The sequence below is a fragment of the Dysidea avara genome, chromosome 5 (assembly GCF_963678975.1).
Source record: "Dysidea avara chromosome 5, odDysAvar1.4, whole genome shotgun sequence".
In the NCBI taxonomy this organism is placed as follows: Eukaryota; Metazoa; Porifera; class Demospongiae; order Dictyoceratida; family Dysideidae; genus Dysidea; species Dysidea avara.
Window position 1 is genome coordinate 9,983,442 of NC_089276.1, and position 26,240 is coordinate 10,009,681.

Below are 26,240 nucleotides of genomic sequence, written 5' to 3' on the forward strand. Positions count from 1 at the left end.
CTTAGCATAGATTAAAGCAAAGTTTTTCCATTGATCAGCTGTTAAATTAGAAAATTCCAACTTTTCTCCCAATGAACTGGGCAATCTGCCAACATCGTATGGTACACGTAAGCATTTTAGTCTGCTGCTAAACACACTTTTATACTCCTTACAAAACAAGGGATCTTGAAGAATCAGCTCTGTTTCATGCTACCATCCCCAAAAATACTGCGTGCATAGGATCTACCAAAGTCATTGTGACAATATCGAAATAACTCAATCTTAACAGTTCACTCCATCTAACCCCATTCTTCTTTTGTATTTCTTTTGCTTCAGTTATATTTCTTGCACCTGAAAACTCGTCAGCTTGTAGCCTAATAGTGTCATTTAGCCTAGGTACTATGTCTACAGCAGTAAAGTAACTCATTCTGCTAGTAACATCCCGTGGGTTTTCCCTAGCCTATCTGCCTCAAATTCACAACGTGAGCATCCTTTGTTAGCCTTACGACCAAGAAAAGCTTTACAACCAAGAAACTAGAAAACTTTCCATGTTGCTGGTATGTCACATGAAACTGCAATTAGAGCTCCTCTTAGCTACCATACCAGAATGTATTTCAACACCATTCCACAAATCAATTAAGTCATTAACAAAGGGTTTCAAGAATGCATTAATGTATTCTTTAGGTTCACTAGGCTCAGGAATCAACCCAATCAACATAGTCCACTTAGTCTTGTATCGTTCTGTTCTTGGAAAATTCAAATATAAATGCCACCAACCTTATATTCAGAATTTTTAAAAGGTTAAAACCAGTCAACATTGATAATCAAAGCAACATAATGCACATTCTTAAAAAAAAAACAATTTCCAGTGTTACTATCTCTATTAAACGAATGCCAAACTCTACCATCCCACACGTCACCCACAATCCCACAACTTGATGTATACCTCGTTTGTACGGAAAGAAGCTCTTCAAATGTTTTGGTACTATAAAATTTTTGAAGCCAAACAATAGGTGATAAATAAACAAATGTTTTATTTGGGATAAGTCTGCTTTTTTCGAATTTTTCATAACGAAGTTGCTGTGCACATTGAGAATTAAAAGTTTGCCGTGCACAGAGAGGTATGGTACTAGCTTCTGATAGCAATGCACAATCATATAGATTACAGCACTTGGGGTCTGGACATACAGCATATTTTCTGAAATCAGAATCTTGATTAATGCCTGCACATACAGAAAGGCTTTGAACAGTTTTTGGAAAGCAGTATTGCAATGGGTGTGATATCACTAAAAATCAACTGTAAAATTGATAGAAAGGTCACAAGAACACTATCACTTAGCTTGTACTTAACTTTTACTTTGATCAGTAAAATAGAAATCCACTTATTTAAATGCAAAACTGATTGTAGTAAACCAGATGATTCACTCTCATTGGGATGCACAGTAGATGCCTCATGTTCAGTTGATGATTCATTCCAATTGGGATGCACATTAAATGCCTGCCCCTCGTTGTGTTCATGTTCAGCAGATGATTCATTACGCATGTTAGATGCCTGCCCCTCACTATGTTCATGGAGCAAAGTAACTTCAGGTGGACAGTCCACAGGTGAAAGTTGAGCTGAGTCCGAGTTTACTTCAAAACAGTTGGTCTCAAATACTGGTAGAACATCTTCACTGTCACTATTACTGTTTGAGGAAATTGAGGTACTTTCATCATATATATATAATTTCACTTTTGGTAATGTGACATACGCAAGAAATTACCTAAGTATATGCATGCACACACTTAGATTTTGCCAATATATAGCTAGCTAGTACAGTTTAAATTACAAGGATGATCAATTACATATAGTGCATAAAATATGGGAAGCAAGAATTCAGTTTCACACTCTGTTTGTGGTCATAGTTGGAATGTTATCTCTTCTTGTGTAAGTACAACAATAAATTACGAATTACCCATTGCATGATATTGTCAATGCTTTATACAGCTAGTTTAGTTACTATACATAATCCTGTAGAAGGACCTGTGAACAGAGAACTAGAATCTTGATATTAAAATTCAGGAAAGAAATCCCACACCAGGTGTTGACTCGATCCCTACAAAAGTAGTAAACTATAGCACACATTCGGTCGGAATCCAGAATTCTCTTTGCGTTTATCACTAAGTTCTTGCATCTCTCAAGAATTGTTTGGTATAAATATATGTAGCTATTCCATGAAACTATCTGTAGAGCAAGGAGTTACTAAAACATGCATATGCATGGGCTACTGCTATTAAGAAATAAACAACCAGCAATAAGCATTATTATAATGTCAAGTTGATTAGTTATGTATGGGTATATGATTTCAATCAGTATTGCAGTTATTATTGAAAATAAACAATTAAATTATTATATATAACTTTACTGGTACCATGATACTAACATCATGCATAGTGTGCATAGTGTGCATGCAATAAGTATGCTATCACTTTCAAATTTTTACCTGTTGTTATTGCTCAATGCAATGACAGAAATGTGTGAAAATTGTAGGTCAATAACATACTGAATGGCTAAGTTACAAGCGGTTAAAGCCAAAGATTGGATGTGTGTGGAAGCCTGGTTTTGTCAAATCTGGCTACATATATTAATCCCTACACAATATTCCTTTTGTATTGCGATGGGACTGTCAATAAAACTTTTATGGACTTACATTGAGTTACGATCTTAAAGTCACAAAGCTAGATATGTGTGGAAGCCTGGTTTTGTCAAATCCAGTTACATATAGTTATTTAATAGATCTTTAATCTTCCATGGCTTGAAAAAATAATGATATTAATGTAATAGTATACGTACATGATATTACAGTATTTGTATGGATGCATGTTTATTAGCCTATTAGCCAGGGTTGTAAGCCTTTAAAAGGCCTTTTTGTGCACTTTTGGATAAAAGCATGAAATTTGGCAGAAAGTTTGTGTGCATGATAAAGATTATTTTTTTGATAGGGAGCCACCTCAGATTTGACCTTTGGTGACCTTTACAGGCAATTTAATGTCCAAAAACTATCAGTTTTGTTTCTATTTCATGTTTGTATGATCCAAAATCCACAAACTTGGTGTCAAATTGAAGCATTTGCCCTAAAGAATACATTGGTTTTCACAGAAAGTCTATAGCTTATTCTGTTCTAAAGTTACAAAGATTTTTGTGGTAAAATATGCCACTATATTGTCTCCCGCCCACGCACAATTTTGAAATACGTACAGAGAGAAAGTTTACCTTTTCAATACTTTTTATTTTTTATTAAGGCTTTACAGCACAAGTGTTGAAGCACCCGGTCCTACATCCTGTTGAAATTTGTTGTGCTTGAAAAGTTGGAGAAGGAGAAAAAATCCATGACTGGAATGACCTAGGCAGCTGCAGCCTCAAATCTGCAGCCATCCGATTAACGCTCAAACGTTTACAGGAGTCTGCCAGGCAGCCAGGATGTTCAATTTCATATATGTGTATCCATAGGAACTCTAGAGAGTGACTTATTATTATCTCAAAGCACCCCAGGTGGAACCAAATGGACATTAGTATATTTATAACAGCACAAGTGCTGAAGGTCTGTAGGACACATGGTCCTACACCTTGTTTAATGTTGTTACATAAAGTGTACTTATTCTGTATAACAATTTGACATGTTAAATAGGCTCTACTTAGGGATAGATCAATTGACTGCCATGGGTTACATGGCCATGCAGGTCATTATTCTGAATGGCGGGTTTATGTACGAGGTACAATTTGCATGAATTTTGCAAATTCTTGATCCACTAAATTTTAGCTGCATGTTTTTGTATGAATTCACACATTTCGACTAAGCTTTCTGGATTCTACTTTTATTGAATCATCATAGTGAAGACAATTGCTTGTGTTTTGTAGACTAAAGTTTGCATTTGCAGAAATTTCTGTTGTAGAGTATTTAGATTTTATATGAACTCACAAATATATAGTATCACTAATGTTTAGTATCTATCACTGAGAACAATTATTTGAAACCATCCTATACAATAGCAACTCAGTATATTAGTGCATATCATACTATATAAGCATTGTTCTTATTATATTTTTTAAAGCTATTACTGTAAAACCTCTCTAATTCAACACCTGTATCTAATCCAGAGCATCTCTGTAATCTGACACCGTTTACTGCACCAATGAAATAAGAATTTGTCTGTTTGATATTGCTTGATAATCCAACATCCCACACAGGTTTTTGAGCAAAGTAATGGGTGATACGGATATGATAGGAAAATTCTACACCGGCAACTAAACTAAGTAAAATTGATATATTGCTCATACATACCCATATATAGGTACCGTTCATGGTGCAGGTTTTAAAATCATAATATTAATTTTGTCCAAAATTAAGTAGTGACTATTTTTGTTCTACATTTTAAAATAAATTGTCTGGAATGTAGTAACTTAGTAGTTTTCTTAATGTACAGTTTACTGTGTAATGTCAATAAGGGTGATCAGTATGTGCAGATATTATAATGCTGTTTGGCTAGTGGTGTTTATACTGCTATCGTAAATAAACTACCAATTCCTTTACTATCTTATTGCACCAGGTTAGTAAGCACTGCTTAATGCTAGTTCCTTGTACTACCAATCTCAACACACCAACATAATGCTTGGTATACTGTATATACCGCTTAAGGATACACATAGAATGGGGAATTGTTACAGCCGGGGTGACAACTAAACATATACTGCATGCTTAAGTGTAGCTACTGGCTATTTTATATTCCATAGGCATTAGCACCATTTAGCCAAGTGTTTTATCTTATGTAGACAAGTATGCAGTGCGTTTTACTGTACAATGTACATTCTATGTCTTGAAGTTAGCTTTTATAGAAATGTGGTCTCTTAACATAGGTGGTCACTATATGATAGGGGCTCCACCTTACAATTGTAAATGATATCACATATCTAACTCAGCATCTAATAATAATAATGTTGGAAATATGAATCTGCACTATGTATAAGTACCATACTGCATGGTGTGCGTGGGTGGGAGAAAATAAGGCTACTTTTTGCTTTATAAATGGCTATAACTTAATTTGCAATAGTAAAAGCTATGGAGTTTCTTTAAATGTTAGTGTACTCTTCAGAGCAAGAGCATTAATTTGATACCAAGTTTGTGAATTTCGAACCATTTATAGGTGAGACAGATGAAAAACTGACCATTTTAAAGCATTAAATTGGGTGTAAAGGTCACCAAAGGAGGTGGCTCCCTATCAAAAAATAACCTTTATGATACATACAAACTAGTGGCAAGTTTCATGCTTTTATCCAAAAGTGCACAAAAAAAGGTCTCAGGTTAGTACCCTAACTATATGTCTATAATGTATTTACTATCCTATGCATTATAGGGATCACATAAATGCAGCAAAAAGAGCTTGTATAGCATGGAGGCTGAATATAGTCACTAAGGATCTGCTAGAATACTTGCTGAAACCTTGTGTAACAGGTAGTCAGAAACCAGCTTGTTAATTCATTGTTTCTCGTTTCATTCTGTGTGCACAAAAATTTTATCTATTTCCATAAATGTCAGTAATATTTTCTTGGTTTTTGTGTTTGCCTAAAGGTTATTACATTATTGTTATATTATTAATTATAAACCTCATAAATTAGTATAATACAAATTTCAGTCATTGATTTTAGCATGGTCTTGAGACAATCTACGGAGCAATCACAAGGGGGTAATTTGTTCATTTTGCTGATTGATCTTGGGAAGAAACTAAACTTGTAAGGGTTCACATTGATTGAAGGCATTACAAATTTGATACTGTTTCCATGAGTGACTCTGGATGCCAATGTGAAGTAATTCAACAAGCTTGTTAACAATCTTGAAAAACATAATTAAACGCAATTCCTCATGCTGTCTACTGATGGATTGCCAGTTAAGTGAAAGTAGTCTGGCATCACAAAACGGGCAACACGTTTTCAGCCATAATGAATAGAGCCACTCACCTACCCGCATCTTTTTAAATGAAATGGGAATCAATAATTGGTTTGGCTTATAAGACTAAATTAAATTTATGTGTCTAACAGTGATAGGAAAGGTATTGTGTCACAGTACCATGTGTAAACAGTGTATCCATTAAGGTATGCTTTGTACATACCAGTGCCATTGATACTAGCCCTCTATACAGCAGATAAATGGGATATTAATGATGTGCTAACCACTGTCCACTAATTCCAGTTATAGTGAAGAACCACCCAACCATATCATCCTCTATATCAATATTGACCTGATGTAATGTGCATCCGGCCTCTACCACACTAGTGAACTAATAGATTACGCTGTTCATGTTACCATGAAATTCCAATGATAATTATGAAAATCCCATGACTATACACATGAGAGCTATAGCAATTGTTATTTTTCATGGAAATACCCATGATAAGCATTGAACAAATTAATGCACGAATGAGTCATGAGTTTTGTAAGTTAATATTATTTAATAGATCTCTTCTATGGCTTGAATAAATATACATGATTGGATGACAAGCTGCAAGCATCTAGGACTAATTCCTTTGCATTCAACTAATATCAGCAACACCTTAATTTAATGGTCAGTTTTTAAAAAAGAATAAACACTATCTCACTAAGAATCTACAAGAATACTTGCTGAAGGCCTGTGTAACAGGAAACCACCATGTTGACTTCTTGATTCTCGTTTCTTCTTCATGAAATGAACAACCCATGAAGTACCTGTGAAGTCAAATCCATCAAAAACCTGCAGAAAGTATTTTTTCATAATCATGGATGTGGCTTTATGGTTGTTCATACATACAAACCCATGAAAACTTTGGTATATTATAATTTATTCCATGCCTCTCATGGATATATTTCATTGCCCATGAAAAATACCAATTGCAATTCTCATATTGGGGTTTTCATGATCATATATATTGCATTGGAATTTCATGGTAATATTTTCCCAGCAGTAGTACGTGCCAATTCTGGTTATATATCTGAAGAGTATGACATAATAATTACTGATACTGACCCATAGAATTTGAGGAAGAAAGGTCAGGTTTACAAGGACAAAATGCCACCCAAGTTTGAAATTCCCTTGTAAAACCATAATATTATAATGCAAATGAATCTTGGAAAACAGATCAAAATCACATATTTGTATTGAGTAAAAAAGATTTTGACTGCATATCTGAAAATTGCACAACAGATAAATTCAGTCATAAATGTATTACCTTTCAGATCATTCTCTGTACTGCTGTAGTGTACTTGCAACTGTGTGCATATAGCTTCCTGCCGAATAAGATACACAGACCGATTTTCCTATAGCTATAAACTATTCAGATCATAATTCTGCTGCTATATGTGACCAGATTTATACAGATCAAAATACCATCTTTGATGATTCATAGCTATAGAATAGCTTGAAATTTAGTCAGTAGCAACAATGTAGATGGGGAAATTTATATTTATTCATTTATTCTTCTGGTTCCACATATGCTATCAGGATTGTTCTCATACTCATTGCTCAAATCAATAAAACAATTAATTTTATAACTTGCAAAATCAAAAATATCTTGCATCTATCTCTGTGTACACAATATGGAAAAACTGTAAGCAAACCTCTACACTGTATGCATCAAGCAGTCATAAAAGGAGAAAACAAACGTCTCTTTAGGATTGGCTTTCCTTCACTTCTTCACCCCCTTGCACTTTAACAACTGCTTCAGAATAAGATGGCGGTGGAGCAAACCGATAATCAGTTACAAAGCCATACACTGGGGCATACTGTATCTCCCCCATGGTGTAATTGTCATCTCCAATATATACTGGTGGGTAAGCAGCAGAGTAGTTGACAATCGGTGGAGGATAAGCAGTTCCAGGTGGTGGATAAGGATTTTCAGCCGGAGGTAGATAAGCACCACCTGCAGCTGGTGGAGGATAAGAACTTTGTGCTGGTGGACCTCCTACTGGTGGGTAACTGCTTGCAGCACTTTCTCCTCCTCTAAATGGCACATTTCCAATTGTAACTGGTATGGTAACATGGAGGTCAATGGCACGCGGTAGTGCCAGGGTTACGTTCAAAACGTACGACAAATTTAAAATACGACAACTACCAATGCATGGAACTGTGGCTGGGATGGGTAATAATTCATTACTCCAATTTGATGTGCCACCTGCTTCAATGCCGGGACCCTCAATTCTCTGAACGACGTTAGTAAAAGCACGAGAATGCCCTCGGGCATAGTAGACTACTATCCGCTTCAAGCTAGCTCGTACAGCTGTCACTCTTCTGTTGCTATGATTCTCAGCTTCTGTACTGATAGCAATTGACTCTCCAGAACAATATCCACCTCTGTCTGTTGTGACCGACAGTGAAATAGGACCAGAAGCACAACAAAGACAACACAGTGTCTTCTCATTGGAACTTGACAGTTGGGTTGCTAGCTGGGGTGTGTTGATGTCAACAATTTCATTAACAGTAATAGCTCTCTTTGTGGTGTGGTTAAATTTCCACGACCGTGATATGGTAGATGTTAGTGCATACCTAATGTAGCCAGTGTGACTCTCATAAGACGTTGGTAACACCAAGTTAGAAGGAAGCTGAAATTTAAATGGAAACTCGTACCTGCCAGCTGCTAGTTCTTGAGAATCTTTACCATTGCCCCACAATTGTATCGACACAGGGTTCAAGATAGTTTCAGAATCAGAGTAGTGTACGGTCTCGGTACGTCGGTTATCTCCTGACCCAGTAGTACGTTGTTCCGTCCAGTGAACGTAGGCCAATCCGGACAGTACGATCGATATTCCTTGCATTTTCTTCGGCTCGGATAGTTCCAAGGTAATATTTCCATCGATGTTTGACCCCGCGAAATACACTGGATTGTTTCCTGCCAAGGTTATAACGAATATCTTCGGCTTTCCCATTTCTCACTCCTCTGGACTTCTCGCCACCGCCCTAGTTTCCTCTCACGTGACGCAGGACTTCACTGCGGTTTAGTGGCTTTATCGCCTTACTATACGCTGAGTCAGCTCAATAGCGGTCTACTTTTTTTAAAAATAATAGTTTTCACATACATACATTAGACATAAATTAAAATCAATTACAAAACTGAGTCTGCAAATGAACTATGTCCACTCGAGCACATGTCCACTGGAGCGCACTTTACAAAGTGACCGTGTGAGGATTTTGCTCTTCTAATACACTGAATTGCTGAATGAAGGAGACAAAAGATAAACAACATCTAATCCATCCCAAAACAGCTGCATATGGTTCTTTCCATTTTTCAGAAGTAAACTGGCCAGTTTCTTGTAAAATACAGTGGCTTCATGACCCATTCCTCCTGTAGCAGAAAACACTAAATATACTGTGTTCCACTTCTCGGAGTCATGACTCATAAGCTCTCTTCTTCAAAGATTCATGCCTCCTGTAGCTTGATTTGGATCCTCTGTTGGAAGTTGCTATATACTGTGGATTGAAAACTCTGATATCAATGTAGCACTTCTCAAAATGGCCGCCCCAAAAACCATTCATTAAAATATTCAAACATGCACCATCCTCAACATTAGCTGTTTTATATTTAAAAGTCTCATCATCCAGTGGGGGGAGGTTCAACCTCTACATCATGACACATCTCAGTTAAAAGCTCAGCAGTTAGATCCCTCACCTCATTGTGTCGTATTGAGGGAAACCCACCCTTTGGATATGACAATGCATGATCAACAGAGAATGTACAACCACATGTACAGTGAGATGGTGTTCGGGTGGGCAGCCAACCATACCACAATGCAAGAGTATCTCGAAAAGCTGTCTTATGTAGAGAAAAGCCTTGTTCCTGTACAGGTAAAGCTGTGAGCCAGCTAGAGGCACCCTTTTCTTGTGCCAAACCAACAGCCATCTGAAGCCTAGTTGTAAGCTGAAGGAGCAGCTCCTTTGAAAGTGTGGACAAATTCAGCATCTTAGATTCCTTGATTTCCATCTTACGTGAAGCTGACTAACATCTAATATTTGCTCCATAATTGAAATTCTGTGGCAGGATGTGCACTCGTAATGATGCTGTAACATACAGTGAGGCTGAGAATTCAGCAGGTGACAAAGAATCAGGAGTAACAATTCCCAAGCCAAAAAGTGAATGTTGGTAGCGAATGTTGTAGTGTACCAGGAGAGTCAAGATCAGTCAAGGCTGGTATGAACTTTGTCAACAATGCCTTCTCAAGTTTGTGGAAAGAAGATGAAATGTCAGAAACGATACATACAGCCACCTACTAATTAAACCATGAGTGAAAGAAGTGTAAGCGGCATGTGGCTGGGAGATTGTAACAGAAGAAAGTTTGTCAATTTCAGAAATCCAGCAGTCAATCTTATCCATAGTAAATTTCTCCACATACTCAGTTGTACCAACTGGAGCACCCAGATGAGGTCTACCATCAGATGTTATGCACTTGTCAATTTCATGCCCCACCCCCCCACCCCTGGGCATCCCCACACCCCAAGTGGGGATTTGACATTGCTTCTTGTCCCCACCCCTGGGGAAATTGACAATTGTCCAATTCACTGACCTATTTTCGGTAGTTGTAGTTCTAAACAATAAAATCGCACCGGCTCACTATAATTTTACTAGCTACAGGTGTATATCACTGTTAATTACTAGTCGCATGCATGAAATATGCGCTTAGTTATCCTTGAGGTGTTGTCAAATCCCCTACTAGGGGGTGGGGACATAGTGGGGATTTGACAGCCGATTTTGCCCCAGTAGTGGGGAATTTGACACTATGACTTGTCAAATCCCCTGCATTCCCCCACCCTCCCCGGGGGTGGGGGGGGGGGGGGGGGGGTGGGCATGAAATTGACAAGTGCATTACATTTACAGTAACATCACAAAATATCTCCCTACCAATAGAACAGTACTGTTGTTTAGTGACAAGCCAGGTCTTATTTGCATTTGGAAAATAACCTAAGGAAGGACCCAATGAAGACACTTGGTTCCACCATTCTCAAAGATCAGATATCTTACCACAAGCCGCAGCATCATCTGCATACCACACCTGAATAACACAAGCAGTTATAATTTCCGAATCAAGGGTACTGTGGCAAGAGAGTAGAATGGTATTGCAAGAGGGTCACCTTGAGTTGTCCCTTCTTCCGAGTAAAGAACATCACCATCAACATAAAGACAAGCTGGGCTTTGATAGGTATTTATCAGAATGATAGAAAATGATGAACACAGATGCTGAATGTTATATAAAGCCACAGCTCTATTCAGAGAATTAAAAGCTTTGGTAGCATCAATTAATAAAATACCCTCAGTCAATACTGCTTTCAGTAATTTTCTTGACTGATAGCTTGTAGAGAGCTTTACTACTCCAGATGTAGACACTCAAGAGACATCACTGACAATGGCACAAGCTACAGCGTATTTATACAGAGCAGGTTAAAACAGATAACTTACCAAAAATGACTACAACATGGAAATGACATGGTACAGTGGTAATTGTATGTTACAAACATATCAATGAAAGCGGGCCTGGAAAATGGTTTTTGTGGGGGTGGTTCAGTAGTTGTGGGGGTGGTTCAGTAGTTTCCACCTCCACACAAAGCTAGACTAGTGAAAGGCTTCCTGGCTACATGGTTTCTGTTGCACAGTTTCATTTCAGTTGCCAGTTAATGATTCAAGTGGGTGGCTAGCCACCCATGATGTATAGCATAGTGATGTAGCTATGTAAGTGCTGGAAAAGCATGAAATATAGGCTTGTGGCTTGCCGAAAAGACATAATTTGATAATTTTTTAGCCATAGTATATATAGGAATACATAGACTGTTTTGAGTGTTCTGGATACTTCAATTACTCACTGTTGCAGTATCTCCAACATTATACTAAATTTGCCACTTTATTTTAAGCGTGATGTCTCCCAGCCAGTTGTCATGATCTCATGATTATCGTTCCATGCATGGTCAACAACTGGTAGTGCACAGAATAAACTACTCAATATAGTGCATAATTTGTTCAATTTTCAATCACTTTATTACTACTATATGGTGTCAATTTTTTTGCAAAATTCTATTCCACATGTAAACTATAATACAACACTCATAGACCAATTTTATTAACTACTCCTCGAAAGGGACACCATGAAATTTGGAGAACTTAATTGAGTATCAATGGTCCCATTTGTAATGGTGTACACACTATACATCATAGCTACCCTAGAACAGTTTATGTTTCAGATCCTCCGCCCACATTGCTATCTCTCATCACCTAAATTTGGTTATTATGACATCATGTAAGTTTTCACCATTATTTCAGTGTTTAATGATATAGTATGTCAGTTATAAACTAACTTGCTTACATAGCTAAGCATAAAGGAAGGCAGGTAAGAAGGGGCTGAAGACCCATGCACCTCAATGTCAGGGAAGAGGGCTTTAATCCTTTGAAATAGCAGAATAGTTAGCTATCAATAGCAGATTGAAATTGCTCTAATAGAGCATTCAGCTAACTCTATAATAAGTCAGTCAAGTTCCTGTACAATTGCTGTAATGAATGATTATAATGAGCCGCCCATAATAATGACAATAAATTGCCTGATTGTCTGGAATATATAAAGCTTGAGAGTATCACTATATACCCTACAAGAGACATACAAAAAGACATAAACCTTGTATAGCCAGACATTGAAACTCTGTCAAATGTAGAGAAAATCTGTCTATACTCCTGTGGTAGAACACACAACCTCCATGGGTAAATTTAAACTACAGTTAAAATGACCATCTAAAGGTGGTTTCAACCAGGGTAGGCTAAATCAGTCTAAACAACTAATACAACTGGGCAGTTAGGATGTTGAATTAATGTATTTGGTAATTTCAGTGTGTAATGTCAAGTCTACTATAGTAAAGTTTAGATGACCAGCTACATGGTTAAATCTACATTGGTACACTGTTCGTTATAATATTTGTGGTTAATACTGTTAGCTAACTTTACATCCCACAATCAAAAATGAACAGTGAACATAGGTTTTATATACAATTTGAAAAACTCTATAAAATCAGGTATGTTTAAAGTATTAAGATGTAGTATGTAGCAAATAATACTAAGATCGATATACTCTAATATAGCAGTCATTTACTCTAATACAGCAGTCAAGAAAGGGTGATATTCTCTAATATAATAAAACAGCCAACTCTAGAGCATAATCTTGATTTTGAAAGCATAATTTTGAGCATAATAGGGTGGATTTTCAGTACTGTTTAAAAGCATATGGGCTTATTTTCAAAACATAAGCATATTCACATGCAAGTGCGTATGCAGCATCTCCTTTGCAAAAGATACAAAGGAAAAGCATTACAAATTTCTCCTAGTTATGTGCATGCATGTTTGGAAGCTAGTACAGAGCTACCAAATTCATTTTGCTTCTAAACAGTTTCTAACGTTAGTTAACTTGACAAACAGTCCATTACTTTTTGAAACCCAAGCAACATTTAATGTTGCTATGTTAAAGTAACACATAGCTGTTGTTTTAATTGCTTCATTTTTGTATCCATCCTTGCCATGCCTACTTTGACTTTGGTCTTTACGGTCACATGTGACAGAGGAATCGTATACGTATTATTTAACACTTCATCTCATTTGATGGCTTCAAAAAAATAGCATGAATTCATATCAATATTAAACCAGCTATCAGTTTTTGGTAATAGAACAATAGTTGCATTGCTCCATGATAGGGTAATGCTATTTGGCATAGCAAATAATATATATACACACACACACACATATATATATAGAGAGAGATCAATGAACTAAATATAGTATGTACAGTGGAGCTGAGTCCCCTTAATAGTGCAAATACCTGTAATACTGCCTGACCCACTAAACATTTCAAAATCAAATAGTATGTATACCTATATACATGCTGTTGAGCTGAGTCTGACTTACTGTAATTCAACAACATGTATACACACTAGTGATGCCACGATATATTGTATATCGCAATAATTGTGATAGAAGCATTTCATAATAATCATGATAGAGAAAAATCTACATCGTGATATAAAAAAACACAAACTATTTAGTGAAAAGTGACTTGATATTTGCAAAATATGAGGATATTTCTCTGGCAATATGTGGTGATGCATAAAAGTCAAGTGTGAACTTCGTCAAATCATCGTAATGAATTCACTGAATAAAACTTGTCTTGTGAAAACATTAACATATTCAATTAGTTTAATATATTGTGACTATCATGATATCACGATAATTTTCATATCATGGCATCACTAATACATACAAAGAGGAAAATAAGGTAGGTTGGGTATTATTTCCATGTAGACACTAAAGCTGCAGAGTGTCAGAGTCTACATAGGCAGTTGTTGGTAGAAAATTGGTATCATTCTTATGACAGACTTACAATGAAACATGGTCACTTACATTAAGGTCACCCATATATACTAGACATGCACGAGTGCATAAAGTGACCTGTCTAATGCATGCAGCCACCTCCTTAATTCATGGGGACTGCAAAATGTGAATATTGATATACCTACAAAATTTGAGTTTTTAAAGGCCTATTTTACAAGGGCCAAATGTCATCCATTCCCCTCCACAAAATATCTTGTAAACTATTGCCTAAATCATGTGTATGCATTTAACTGCTTCGTATAGCTGCTAGTTGACAATATGGAGAATATATGCTGCTTTTTCAAATTCTACACAGAATATAACAAAAATGATGCAACTTCACCTCATGTCTCTGTGTCTATAAAACTGCTGTATATTACAAAACCAGTGCATAAAGTTATATTATAATGGCAATATTAATTGAATCCACTGCCTACATTTCTTCACCACTCATCACTTTAGTGACTGCTTCAGAATAAGACAGTGGCGGAGCAAATTGATAATTAGTTACAAAACCATACACTGGGGCATACTGTGTCTCCCCCATGGTGTAATTGTCATCTCCAATATACACTGGTGGATGAGCAGCAGAGTAAGTCAACATTACAGGCACTGGGGAGGGAGCAGTCTCAGTCAGAGGCTTAGGAGGATATGGAGGAGGTACATAAGTTTGTGCTGGTGGATTTCTTATAAGAGGGTACCAGCAACTATTGGCAGCAGCTTCATCCCCTTTAAACGGCACATTTCCAATTGTAATAGGACGCAAGATTACATTAAGATCAATGGCACGTGGCAATGCAAGTGTTACCTGCAAAACGTAAGACAACTTTAATATTCGGCAGCTGCCTATGCTAGGAACTGTGGCTGGGATGGGTAACAATTCATTATGCCAATTTGACATGTCGCCTTCCTCAATGCCAGGACCCTGAATTCTTTGAACGATACGAGAAGAAGTACGAGAATGCCCACAAGCAAAATACACTACTATCTGAATCAAACTAGCTTGTACTACTGCCACTCTTCTGTTGCTATGATTCTCAGCTTCTGTACTGATAGCGATTGACTCTCCAGGACAATATCCAGCTCTGTCTATAGTGACTGACAGCGAGATGGGACCAGAAGCACAACAAAGACAACACAATGTCTTTTCATTGGAACCTGACAATGGAGCTGTTAGGTAGGGTGTGTTGATGTCTACCGTTTCATTGATGGTTATAGCTCTCTTCGTAGTGTGGTTATGTTTCCATGACCGTAATATGGTAGCAGTCAGTGTATACCTAATGTAGCCATATTGACTCTCAAAAGACGTTGGTAATGCCACATTATAAGGAAGTTGATATTTAAATGGAAACTCGTACCTGCCAGCAGCTAGCTCTTGAGAATCTTTACCATTGCCCCATAAGTGTGTTGACATACGGTTCAAGATCGTTTCAGAATCAGAGTAGTGTACAATCTCAATTCGTCCGGTTTCTCTTGTCCCACGATGACGTTCTTCAGTCCAGTGAACGTAGGTTAGTCCAGACAGTACAATTGAGATTCCTTGCATTACCTTCGGTTGGGACAGTTCCAGGATGACATTTCCTTCAATCGTTGACCCCGCGAAATACACAGGGTTGTTTCCATCCAGTGTGATAGCGAATATTTTGGGCCTTCCCATTTTCTACACCTCGACATCTTTCTCTATAGTCTGGTCTCCGGTCCCCATGCGATCAAGGTCGTTGTCACGTGCCGTGCCTTGGCACGTGATAAGAATGTTGGAGTTTCGCCGTCAAACTCTGGATAATTGAAAGTTCCAGCTTCGATTCTAGGGTAAGGTATATATTGTCTATGATTCCAGCGATTATCCATCATAGATCTATGCCGAGATCCATGGCTTACACTCGGTAAACAGGGGCGGAACCAAGCAGGGGGAGGGGCACATCAGGAAGTAAGATAATGGAAAAGCTACAACACAATGGTAGTTACATGCATTGGGAGGTGATTCTCTGGAGAGTGCGGTGTTGAAAAATGTAAGTGTTGAAGTCTTGGGGGGAAAGTTGCATTGGCATTTGTTAGTAGCTATAGATTTAGTACATGCATTTAGCATCAATTTTAAGCCACCATTTTAAAGCCTTTATATTGCAAAAATCCGGTAGCCCCTGGAGGTCGTATCCCTGGACCACAGTCATACCGGCATAGTTTTGTGTATACACCAGCAAATATCACTGGGGAGGAGGGAGGGAAGGGGGGTAGTTAGCTATTCAACTAATTATTGCAAAATCTTTATCACATCTAACAGGATGGAGGTAGTTAATTCCACTGTTTGTAAATGATGCTCTTTACTTAATAGGTAGAGTGAGTGTGTAGTGTATAATATTATAGTCACACATGCACACAACTCTACTCCCTCCATCACAAGACTCCAGCTTAATTCAAGTATGCTGTCACATGACAAGTAACACCAGTTGGGATAGTGGATAACACTAGCACTGTTCACAACAATGATGGGCTGAACTCGTCACAGTGTATGGAACTGGTAGCTTCCTTTATGCACATACAATCAAACAGTCAGCTGCACTGTTTGTATATGTGGTGATGTGCATAAATTACATATAGATAGGTAAAAATACATGTATGAATTCAGTAGTACTTCTTAATTCCTTGAAGTCCAGTGGACCAGTTTTCTGGTCAAGCCATGTGAAACTCCAGTACACACAGAGCAAATGATTCATCATTTAACAACATTATAAAAACGACATCTGAGTTTTGTCTACAATCGTAGACTTGTGTACACAGAATGTGATTAAATATCTAGATATAACTGGAGTATCCTTACCAATATTTTAATTTCCTTAGCAAGCTTAAGAAAACAGCAAAGCTGGTGTAAACAAGCACACACCATAACTCTTACTTCTTCAAGTTATATTGAATACGGCAGTAATCATAGTTCTTTTTCCAGAGAACATCATGCATGCTCATGATATTTCCATGTCTATACAAAATCAATCAAATATTGTGGTATGTGGATGTATGTATACTTCTGTTATTAAACGTTGCTACATAAGCTAGAACTTTCAGAACCTTTATAACATAGGTATAATTTTAACGTTCTCCTAAGTTTTGAATGTGATTTGTGACTAAAGAATGATGGAGCAAAATATATACATACACAGCAAATGGCACAATTATCTTTCAGTATAAAGGTACCAACATTGCCTGCGATACCTATGCAGGTACCACTGGTAATTCAAACATACACTCTACGTAGACTCCATATACAGTAGCAAATAAGGAATGATTCATACCTATATATATATCAATTGCATGGTGATTCAAGGGTATGTAACTATTCCAACTATTACATACAATGTAGTACATAATTTTCCCACAAATAATCTACTATCTTACCCTCCCACATATCACCTGTAATAAGAAGTAGCTAGGGCCTCTTTGTTACAAGTTAATCTGTATACCACAATTATCCAAAATTGGCTGGAATAGTGGCTGTCTGGCTGTTTCCGGTGCAAGACGGTCACCCAGTACAAGCAATAAATGTATGTACACAAAACTCACAGACATGTATGACTGGATTTCACAATTCATTAATGATTTCCCTCCCATAATTAATTTTCACATTAATGCATTCTCCAATACAGTATATTGAAGCATTATTTTAGCCAAAAATTTACTCATTAATATACTGATCGTTCAATTCATCAAATTTTATATTGTCAAATCTTTGATATTGTGTTTGTGAATCAAGACACACGGTAGTGTGTCGTGCGGCCCAAGAAGCCGGCGCGTAACACCCGTGAGTATATTGACAGGAAGAAAGAAAATGCAATTTTCGCACCTCCGTAGCTCTGTGCTTCCTTGATGAAACAAGACGATTTTTGCTGTGGACATTCCCTCCAACTGCAGCACTCCACATTCCAAATTTGAGCGAAATCGCTTCGCGCGTTCCCGAGATATGCGACTTCAAAAATTGGCTCAGTTTCTTCGTTTTTTTTCTTCTTCTTATTTTTCTTTTTCTTGTCGCACACTTACAAAAATTGCTATAAAACTCGAACGCCATATCCGATTGCCTAGAAATTTGGCACACAGAAGGGGGATATAAAGGCGCATCTCGGTACCAACTGTGGCTGGAATACGATAAACAGGCAAAGAGTTATGAGCGATTATTCACGAAAATTAACACCAATATGTTGTCACGCCTACAGGGTAAACCGCGTATGGGAAGAAGCTGAAAATCGGTGAGTGAATAGGTTAACTATTGAACCTCAAACCTTTTGTGGTTTGAAAGAAATCGAGCTAAAAAACAGGAAGATAGAACGAAAAAACCAACAGTGTGTAACAATTACGCAATCGAGATTAGCTAATAAAAATAACGACTGCTTGCCACGCCTACCAGATAAACCGCTTGGGGTAATGCTTTGAAAATCGTTGTACAGATGGAGTAATCATCTTAGAAAGGCTCATCAATGGTGTAGAAGAATCAGACTTAAAGCCACGGAGTTATAACACGAAATCCAACTTGGTGCAGCAAGTGCGAGATCGAGATACTCTAATAGAGCAGTCATCCTAATAGAGCAGTCATCCTAATAGAGCAGTCACCCTGAAGAGAATTCAAGAGATCAGCTAGAAACAAGAAACATGTATAGAGATCAGCTACACACAAGTCACTCTGTAGAGAGATCAGCTAGAAGAAGTTACCTTGTAGGGAGTTCATGCAACTATGGAAATGGATAGTTCAGCTAGAAAAAATCACCTTGTATAGAGTTCAGCTACAAAGAAACCACCATGTACAGAGTTCAGCTACAAACAAATCTTCCTGTGGAGAGATCAATAGAAGAAGTTACCTTGCAGAGAGTTCAGCTACAAAGAAACCATCATGTAGAGAGTTCAGCTACAAACAAATCTCCCTGTAGAGAGATTAGCTAGAAGAAGTTACCTTGTAGAGAGTTCAGCTACAAAGAAACCATCATGTAGAGAGTTCAGCTACAAACAAATCTCCCTGTAGAGAGATCAGCTAGAAGAAGTTACCTTGTAGAGAGTTCAGCTTCAAACAAATCACCCTGTAGAAAGATCAGCTAGAAGAGGTCACCTTGTAGAGAGTTCAGTTACAAAGAAACCACCATGTAGAGAGCTCAGCTACAAACTAGTGACTTTGTAGAGACATCAGCTAGAAGAAGTTACCTTGTAGAGAGTTCAGCTACAAACAAATCACCCTGTAGAGAGATCAGCTAGAAGAAATTACTTTGGTGAGAGTTCAGCTACAAAGAAACCACCACGTAGAGAGTTCAGCTGCAAAGAAATCACCCTGTATAAAATTCTGCCACAAGCAAATTGCCCTGTAGAAAGATCAGTTAGAAGAAGTTACCTTGTAGATAAGATCTCCCTGTAGAGAGATCAGCTAGAAGAAAGTACCTTGTAGAGAGTTCAGCTACAAAGAAACCACCATGTAGAGAGTTCAGCTGCAAAGAAATCACCCTGTAGAAAATGCAGCCACAAACAAATCGCCCTGTAGAAAGATCAGTTAGAAGAAGTTACCTTTTAGAGAGTTCAGCTACAAAGAAACCACCCTGTAGAGAGATCAGCTAGAAGAAGTTACCTTGTAGATCGTTCAGCTACAAACAAATCACCCTGTAGAGAGATCAGCTAGAAGAAGTTACCTTGTAGAGAGTTCAGCTACAAAGAAACCACCATGTAGAGAGTTCAGCTGCAAAGAAATCACCCTGTATAAAATTCTGCCACAAACAAATTGCCCTGTAGAAAGATCAGTTAGAAGAAGTTACCTTGTAGAGAGTTCAGCTACAAAGAAACCATTTTGTAAAGAGCTCAGCTGCAAACAAATTACCTGTACAGAATTCAGCTATGAACAAATCACCCTGTAGAGAGATCAGCTAGAAGAAGTTACCTTGTAGATAAGATCTCCCTGTAGAGAGATCAGCTAGAAGAAAGTACCTTGTAGAGAGTTCAGCTACAAAGAAACCATTTTGTAAAGAGCTCAGCTGCAAACAAATTACCTGTACAGAATTCAGCTATGAACAAATCACCCTGTAGAGAGATCAGCTAGAAGAAGTTACCTTGTAGATAGTTCAGCTACAAACAAATCTCCCTGTAGAGAGATCAGCTAGAAGAAATTACCTTGTAGAGAGTTCAGCTACAAAGAAACCATTCTGTAAAGAGTTCAGCTGCAGACAAATCACCTGTACAGAATTCAGCTACGAACAAATCATCCTGTAGAGAGATCAGCTAGAAGAAGTTACCTTGTAGATAGTTCAGCTACAAACAAATCTCCCTGTAGAGAGATCAGCTAGAAGAAATTACCTTGTAGAGAGTTCAGCTACAAAGAAACCATCATTTAGAAAGTTCAACTTCAAACAAATCACCTGTAGAGAGTTCAGCTACAAACAAATCTCCCTGTAGAGAGATCAGCTAGAAGAAGTTACCTTGTAGATAGTTCAGCTGCAAACAAATCTCCCTGTAGAGAGATCAGCTAGAAGAAATTACCTTGTAGAGAGTTCAGCTACAAAGAAACCATCATTTAGAAAGTTCAGCTTCAAACAAATCTCCCTGTAGAGAGATCAGCTAGAAGAAGTTACCTTGTAGAGAGTGAAGCTACAAACAAATCATCCTATTGAAAGATCAGCTAGAAGAAGTCACCTTGTAGAAATTTCAGTTACAAAGAAACCACCATGTAGAGAGTTCAGCTACAAACTAGTCACCTTGTAGAGACATCAGCTAGAAAAGTTACCTTGTATAGAGTTCAGCTACAAACAAATCTCCCTGTAGAGAGATCAGCTAGAAGAAATTACCTTGTAGAGAGTTCAGCTACAAAGAAACCATTCTGTAAAGAGCTCAGCTGCAAACAAATCACCTGTACAGAATTCAGCTCCAAACAAATCACCCTGTAGAGATATCAGCTAGAAGATATTACCTTGTAGATAGTTCAGCTACAAACAAATCACCCTGTAGAAAGATCAGTTAGAAGAAGTTACCTTTTAGAGAGTTCAGCTACAAAGAAACCATTCTGTAAAGAGCTCAGCTGCAAACAAATCACCTGTACAGAATTCAGCTACAAACAAATCACCTGTAGAGAGTTCAGCTACAAACAAATCTCCCTGTAGAGAGATCAGCTAGAAGAAGTTACCTTGTAGAGAGTGAAGCTACAAACAAATCACCCTATTGAAAGATCAGCTAGAAGAAGTCACCTTGTAGAAAGTTCAGTTACAAACTAGTCACCTTGTAGAGACATCAGCTAGAAAGTTTACCTTGTAGAGAGTTCAGCTACAAAGAAACCATTCTGTAAAGAGCTCAGCTGCAAACAAATCACCTGTACAGAATTCAGCTACAAACAAATCACCCTGTAGAGAGATCAGCTAGAAGAAGTTACCTTGTAGAGAGTGAAGCTACAAACAAATCACCCTATTGAAAGATCAGCTAGAAGAAGTCACCTTGTAGAAAGTTCAGTTACAAACTAGTCACCTTGTAGAGACATCAGCTAGAAAGTTTACCTTGTAGAGAGTTCAGCTACAAAGAAACCATTCTGTAAAGAGCTCAGCTGCAAACAAATCACCTGTACAGAATTCAGCTACAAACAAATCACCCTGTAGAGAGATCAGCTAGAAGAAATTACCTTGTAGATAGTTCAGCTACAAACAAATCACCCTGTAGAAAGATCAGTTAGAAGAAGTTACTTTGTAGAGAGTTCAGCTACAAAGAAACCGTAAAGAGCTCAGCTGCAAACAAATCACCTGTACAGAATTCAGCTACAAACAAATCACCCTGTAGAGAGATCAGCTAGAAGAAGTTACCTTGTAGATAGTTCAGCTACAAACAAATCACCCTGTAGAAAGATCAGCTAGAAGAAATTACCTTGTAGAGAGTTCAGCTACAAAGAAACCATCATATAGAGAGTTCAGCTGCAAAGAAAACACCACTGCCCAAATTTCAAGGCAATAGCTCCTTCCAATCTGAAGTTATCAATTGTCAAAGTTGGCAAATTGGATGTGTGGAAGGCCCCTTTTCGCAAATCCGGTCACATATGTATTATATGTGACCGGATTTACGAAAAAGGGTCTTCCACACACATCCAATTCTATGAACTTGAATGACCATACCTTTGTGCTCAAAGAAGATACTAACCTGAAATTTTGTTCATGCATTAACCTATGTTGTTACTCATCACTGTCCAAATTTCAAGGCGATACTATTTTCCTATCTGACATTATGAACTGCCAAAGTTCGTAAATTGGATGTGTGTGGAAGACCCCTTTTCGCAAATCCGGTCACATATATATAATTTGTACATTTACTTCATCTTTTCTTCTTCCTGTAGTAAAGAAAAAAACATAGGTTAAAAAATTCCCAAAGCTGGCCATAGGCCGGCTTTGGGTATACAAATACAAAAAGAAATGAAATCTAATCCAAAACAGCCAAGCTGTAAAAATAGTGTGCGGCCCTCAGAAAGGCTATGGTGAAAAAAGATGTGAAATCCAAGGTGGCGGCCAAGAAATGGCTGTGATGGTAGGTTAATGGTAAAAATTTTAATAACGACAATTCAGGTGAATTTTTGTGCCGCTTCACAAAATTTACCTGAATTGTCATTATTAAAATTTTTACCATTAACCTACCATCACAGCCATTTCTTGGCCGCCACCTTGGATTTCACATCTTTTTTCACCATAGCCTTTCTGAGGGCCGCACACTATTTTTACAGCTTGGCTGTTTTGGATTAGATAATTTAATTACAGTGGAACCATGCAGTCTAAAGTGATAACCTTAGACCAAACTTTCGGCTGGTGGCTGCTTTAGATATATTTTTACACACTGTGACAAAACAGGATCTACTGTTAAACGTATGCATCATAAACACAAGTGAGAAAATAGCACTAGATGAGGTAAAGTAAAAGGACTAAGTTTAATAAATATTAGTGCTGCCTAACTCAGGCTAGTTGCACAAATATCTGATTACAGGTTATTTTCTTCTGAATCATCTCCCATCACTAGCAACTGCTTCAGAATAACACGGTGGTGGAGCAAGCTGATAATCAGTTACAAAACCATACACTGGGGCATACTGTGTCTCCCCTATGGTGTAATTGTCATCTCCAATATATACTGGTGGGTGAGCAACTGAGTAAGTCAACGCCTGTGGCATTGGGGAAGGAGGACTCTCAGTAAATGGTTTTGGAGGATATAGAGGATGCATGTAGGAATTCCTGTTGTATGTCACCTGAGGCTGTCCCCTAAATGGCACTTTTCCTATAATAACTGGGATAGTAACATGGAGGTCAATGGTACCAGGTACTGCAAGTGTCACTGTCAGATGGTATGACAACTTTAATACATGACAACTAGCAATGGTAGGGGAGGTAGCTGGAATGGGTAACAATTCATTACTCCAACTTGATGTGCTTCATGCAGCAAGGCTGGGACCTTCAATTCTCTGAACAACTTTTTTACTTGAACAAGACTTTCCTTTGGCATAGTAAGATGCTTCTTGCTTTAAAGTGGCTCGTACAACATTTATTCTTCTGCTGCTATGACTCTCTGCTTCTGTACTGATAGCAATTGACTCTCCAGGACAATATATATCCACCTCTGTCTATAGTGAGATGGAACCAGAAGTACAACAAAGACAACACAATGACTTCTCATTGGAACTTGAAAATGCAGTTGTTAGTTGGGGTGTGTTGATGTCAACTACTTCATTGACACTAATGGCAACCTTTGCAGTGTGGTTAACTTTCCATCATGATATGGTTGCAGTTAGTGCATACCGAATGTAACCAGTGGGACTCTCAAAAGATGTAGGTAACACTATATCAGAAGGCAGCTGAAATTTGAAAGGATATTCATACTTGCCAGCAGCTACTTCTAGAGAATCTCTGCCATTACCCAATAATTGTGACGTCATATCATCAAAGAATGGTTCAGTATCAGAGAAGGTGATAACGTAGGTACTTGAACCTGCAGTGTATGTTTCTGACCAGCTAACTTTGGCTTTTCCAGACAAAACGATTACAATTTCCTGCATTTTCTTCGGTTCTGATAATTCTAAGAGTACGCTCCCTTCGACTGACATCTGATCCTGCAAAGTACACTGCATTGTTTCCAACTAGATTGATAGTGAAGGTCTTTGGTCTTCCCATCTGCCACAATGCACAATGCGCTGAGACTACTGGGATTAAGTGTTATCAGTTACTGACTGAGCTGCGAGTGATAATATGAGGCAGGGCACATTAATTATGCTGCATCACGTGTTCTTGTAATGCAGGTAAACCCAAAAGCCAGGGTGTTGAAAATTTGTAGGAGCTAAGAAGAATAAAAGCTCATGCCGCTACTACCTTTTCATGTATCTGAAGTTGTCGCCGTCTCACTTGCGAGCTCACGTAACATGCAGTTTATTTATGACTAATAGTCAACTTTTTACAAGACCACCTCTTTAAATAGGCATTCCAGTATCCGAGATTTTTTAATAAAAAAATTCTCCGTATATTCCCCAATAGAACCTTGGCACAAAATAACAACTCGTATTTAACTTGGGATTGCTCCGTCGTCCAAGCTCCAATGAGGACGAAAATCACTGTGGGGTTTGTCCACACGTTGATCATCATGAAAATCTTAGTTTTATCGTGCGCGTTACATATAAGTAAGTTTTGTGTTGTTTTGTAATCTTTTCAAGCCTTATAATGTATGTAGAATGCTTTAAAACTTTAAAAAACGTACTGTCGGGTGGAAGGTAGTCACTGGTGCTTACTTTAAAGTGCGTAGTTACTTCGCTCGGGTTAGCGATTTTCAGCTCCAGAGCAATCTTCTGATGGCTGTGTCATCAGCTCAAAAGTATAAACCACTTCAAAGTCGGCATAACAATACCATAATTGAAACCACAACTCCACCTTAGGTATTGTTGCATCATTGCGGCACCTCCACTTTAGTTGTTTACCTTTATAAGTTGTTAACTTGATGTTTTCACTTACTTGACATAGCCTCTTGCCTATAGGTATACACCATTGTATTGAGAAGTGTGCAATAGGTGAAACATATTTGCTCACCACAAAGTATACAAAGATAGCTGAGATCTGATACAATCTGAAGTTACTCTCATTACATGTACACACTTGCAGATAGAAGCAACTGCAGTTTCAAGATAGTCCAGATTGCTAGATGGCTTCCTGATTCAATTGTGCCATTTTTCCCTTTAAAATGTATGGGGAGCCCCGGAGAAAAAATGTACCTTTTTTCAGTTTTTAAGCACTGTGCATGCCAAAGTAGCTAATTCCAACCCAACAAACTATATATTTCTGAGATCGGCAATCAATACTCTATCTATTGAGCATATAAAAAGCCCATTTTTCCAAAATTTAAAAATCGGGCTGGAATGCCTACTTTAAAATACCACAGTTAGGTCCCAGACACATAGACCTCGTACTTCATGGCCATTAACAATTACAGTGACTATAGCTACGTTAAATATTTGTAGGCTTTACAAATTCAATGGTCTGTCTTGTAATAGGATGTTGTCCATGCTACTGGACACAAGGGGTCCAAAACTCCCTTAAAATCTCGTACAGCCTCTTTAAAATCTTGTTGAAATCTCAGCTCATTTTGAAATCTGAAATCTTGAAAATTTGCTGTAAAATTCCATATATTCCCCGTATACTGCCGTATATGTACGATCGTAAGTGGTACACCAACTTTTGCAGGGCTTACAAATTTCATGTGGAAATTTTCCGTACTTCTCCGGATACTAATGATCACGATATTCTGGATTTAACGATTTTGTTTTGCTGTGAAATCTGAAATCTTGCTCAAAAATCTTTGAAATCTTGAAAAAGTTTAAGATTTGAAATCTCATACAAGATTTTTACCAGTTTCGGACCCC

The 26,240-nt window shown here is 37.8% G+C and overlaps 2 protein-coding genes and 1 pseudogene across 2 annotated transcripts; all 3 read right to left on the reverse strand.

Moving 5' to 3' along the window:
- Positions 1 to 7,509: 7,509 nt before the first annotated feature.
- Positions 7,510 to 8,965, reverse strand: LOC136256125 (arrestin domain-containing protein 3-like). The gene has a single exon (XM_066049064.1). It carries the CDS (start codon positions 8,907 to 8,909, stop codon positions 7,656 to 7,658), a length of 1,254 nt encoding a protein of 417 aa, XP_065905136.1. The 5' UTR covers positions 8,910 to 8,965; the 3' UTR covers positions 7,510 to 7,655.
- A 5,686-nt stretch (positions 8,966 to 14,651) lies between these two features.
- Positions 14,652 to 16,284, reverse strand: LOC136255789 (arrestin domain-containing protein 3-like). The gene has a single exon (XM_066048682.1). The coding sequence runs from the start codon at positions 16,026 to 16,028 to the stop codon at positions 14,805 to 14,807; it is 1,224 nt and encodes a 407-aa protein (XP_065904754.1). The 5' UTR covers positions 16,029 to 16,284; the 3' UTR covers positions 14,652 to 14,804.
- Positions 16,285 to 23,345: 7,061 nt separating this feature from the next.
- On the reverse strand, positions 23,346 to 24,507 carry LOC136254985 (arrestin domain-containing protein 3-like; annotated as a pseudogene).
- Between the last annotated feature and the right edge of the window lie 1,733 nt (positions 24,508 to 26,240).

Coding starts and splice junctions, on each gene's coding strand:
- LOC136256125 (XM_066049064.1), bottom strand. CDS start 8,909: ATGGGAAAGCCGAAGATATTCGTTATAACCTTGGCAGGAAACAATCCA.
- LOC136255789 (XM_066048682.1), bottom strand. CDS start 16,028: ATGGGAAGGCCCAAAATATTCGCTATCACACTGGATGGAAACAACCCT.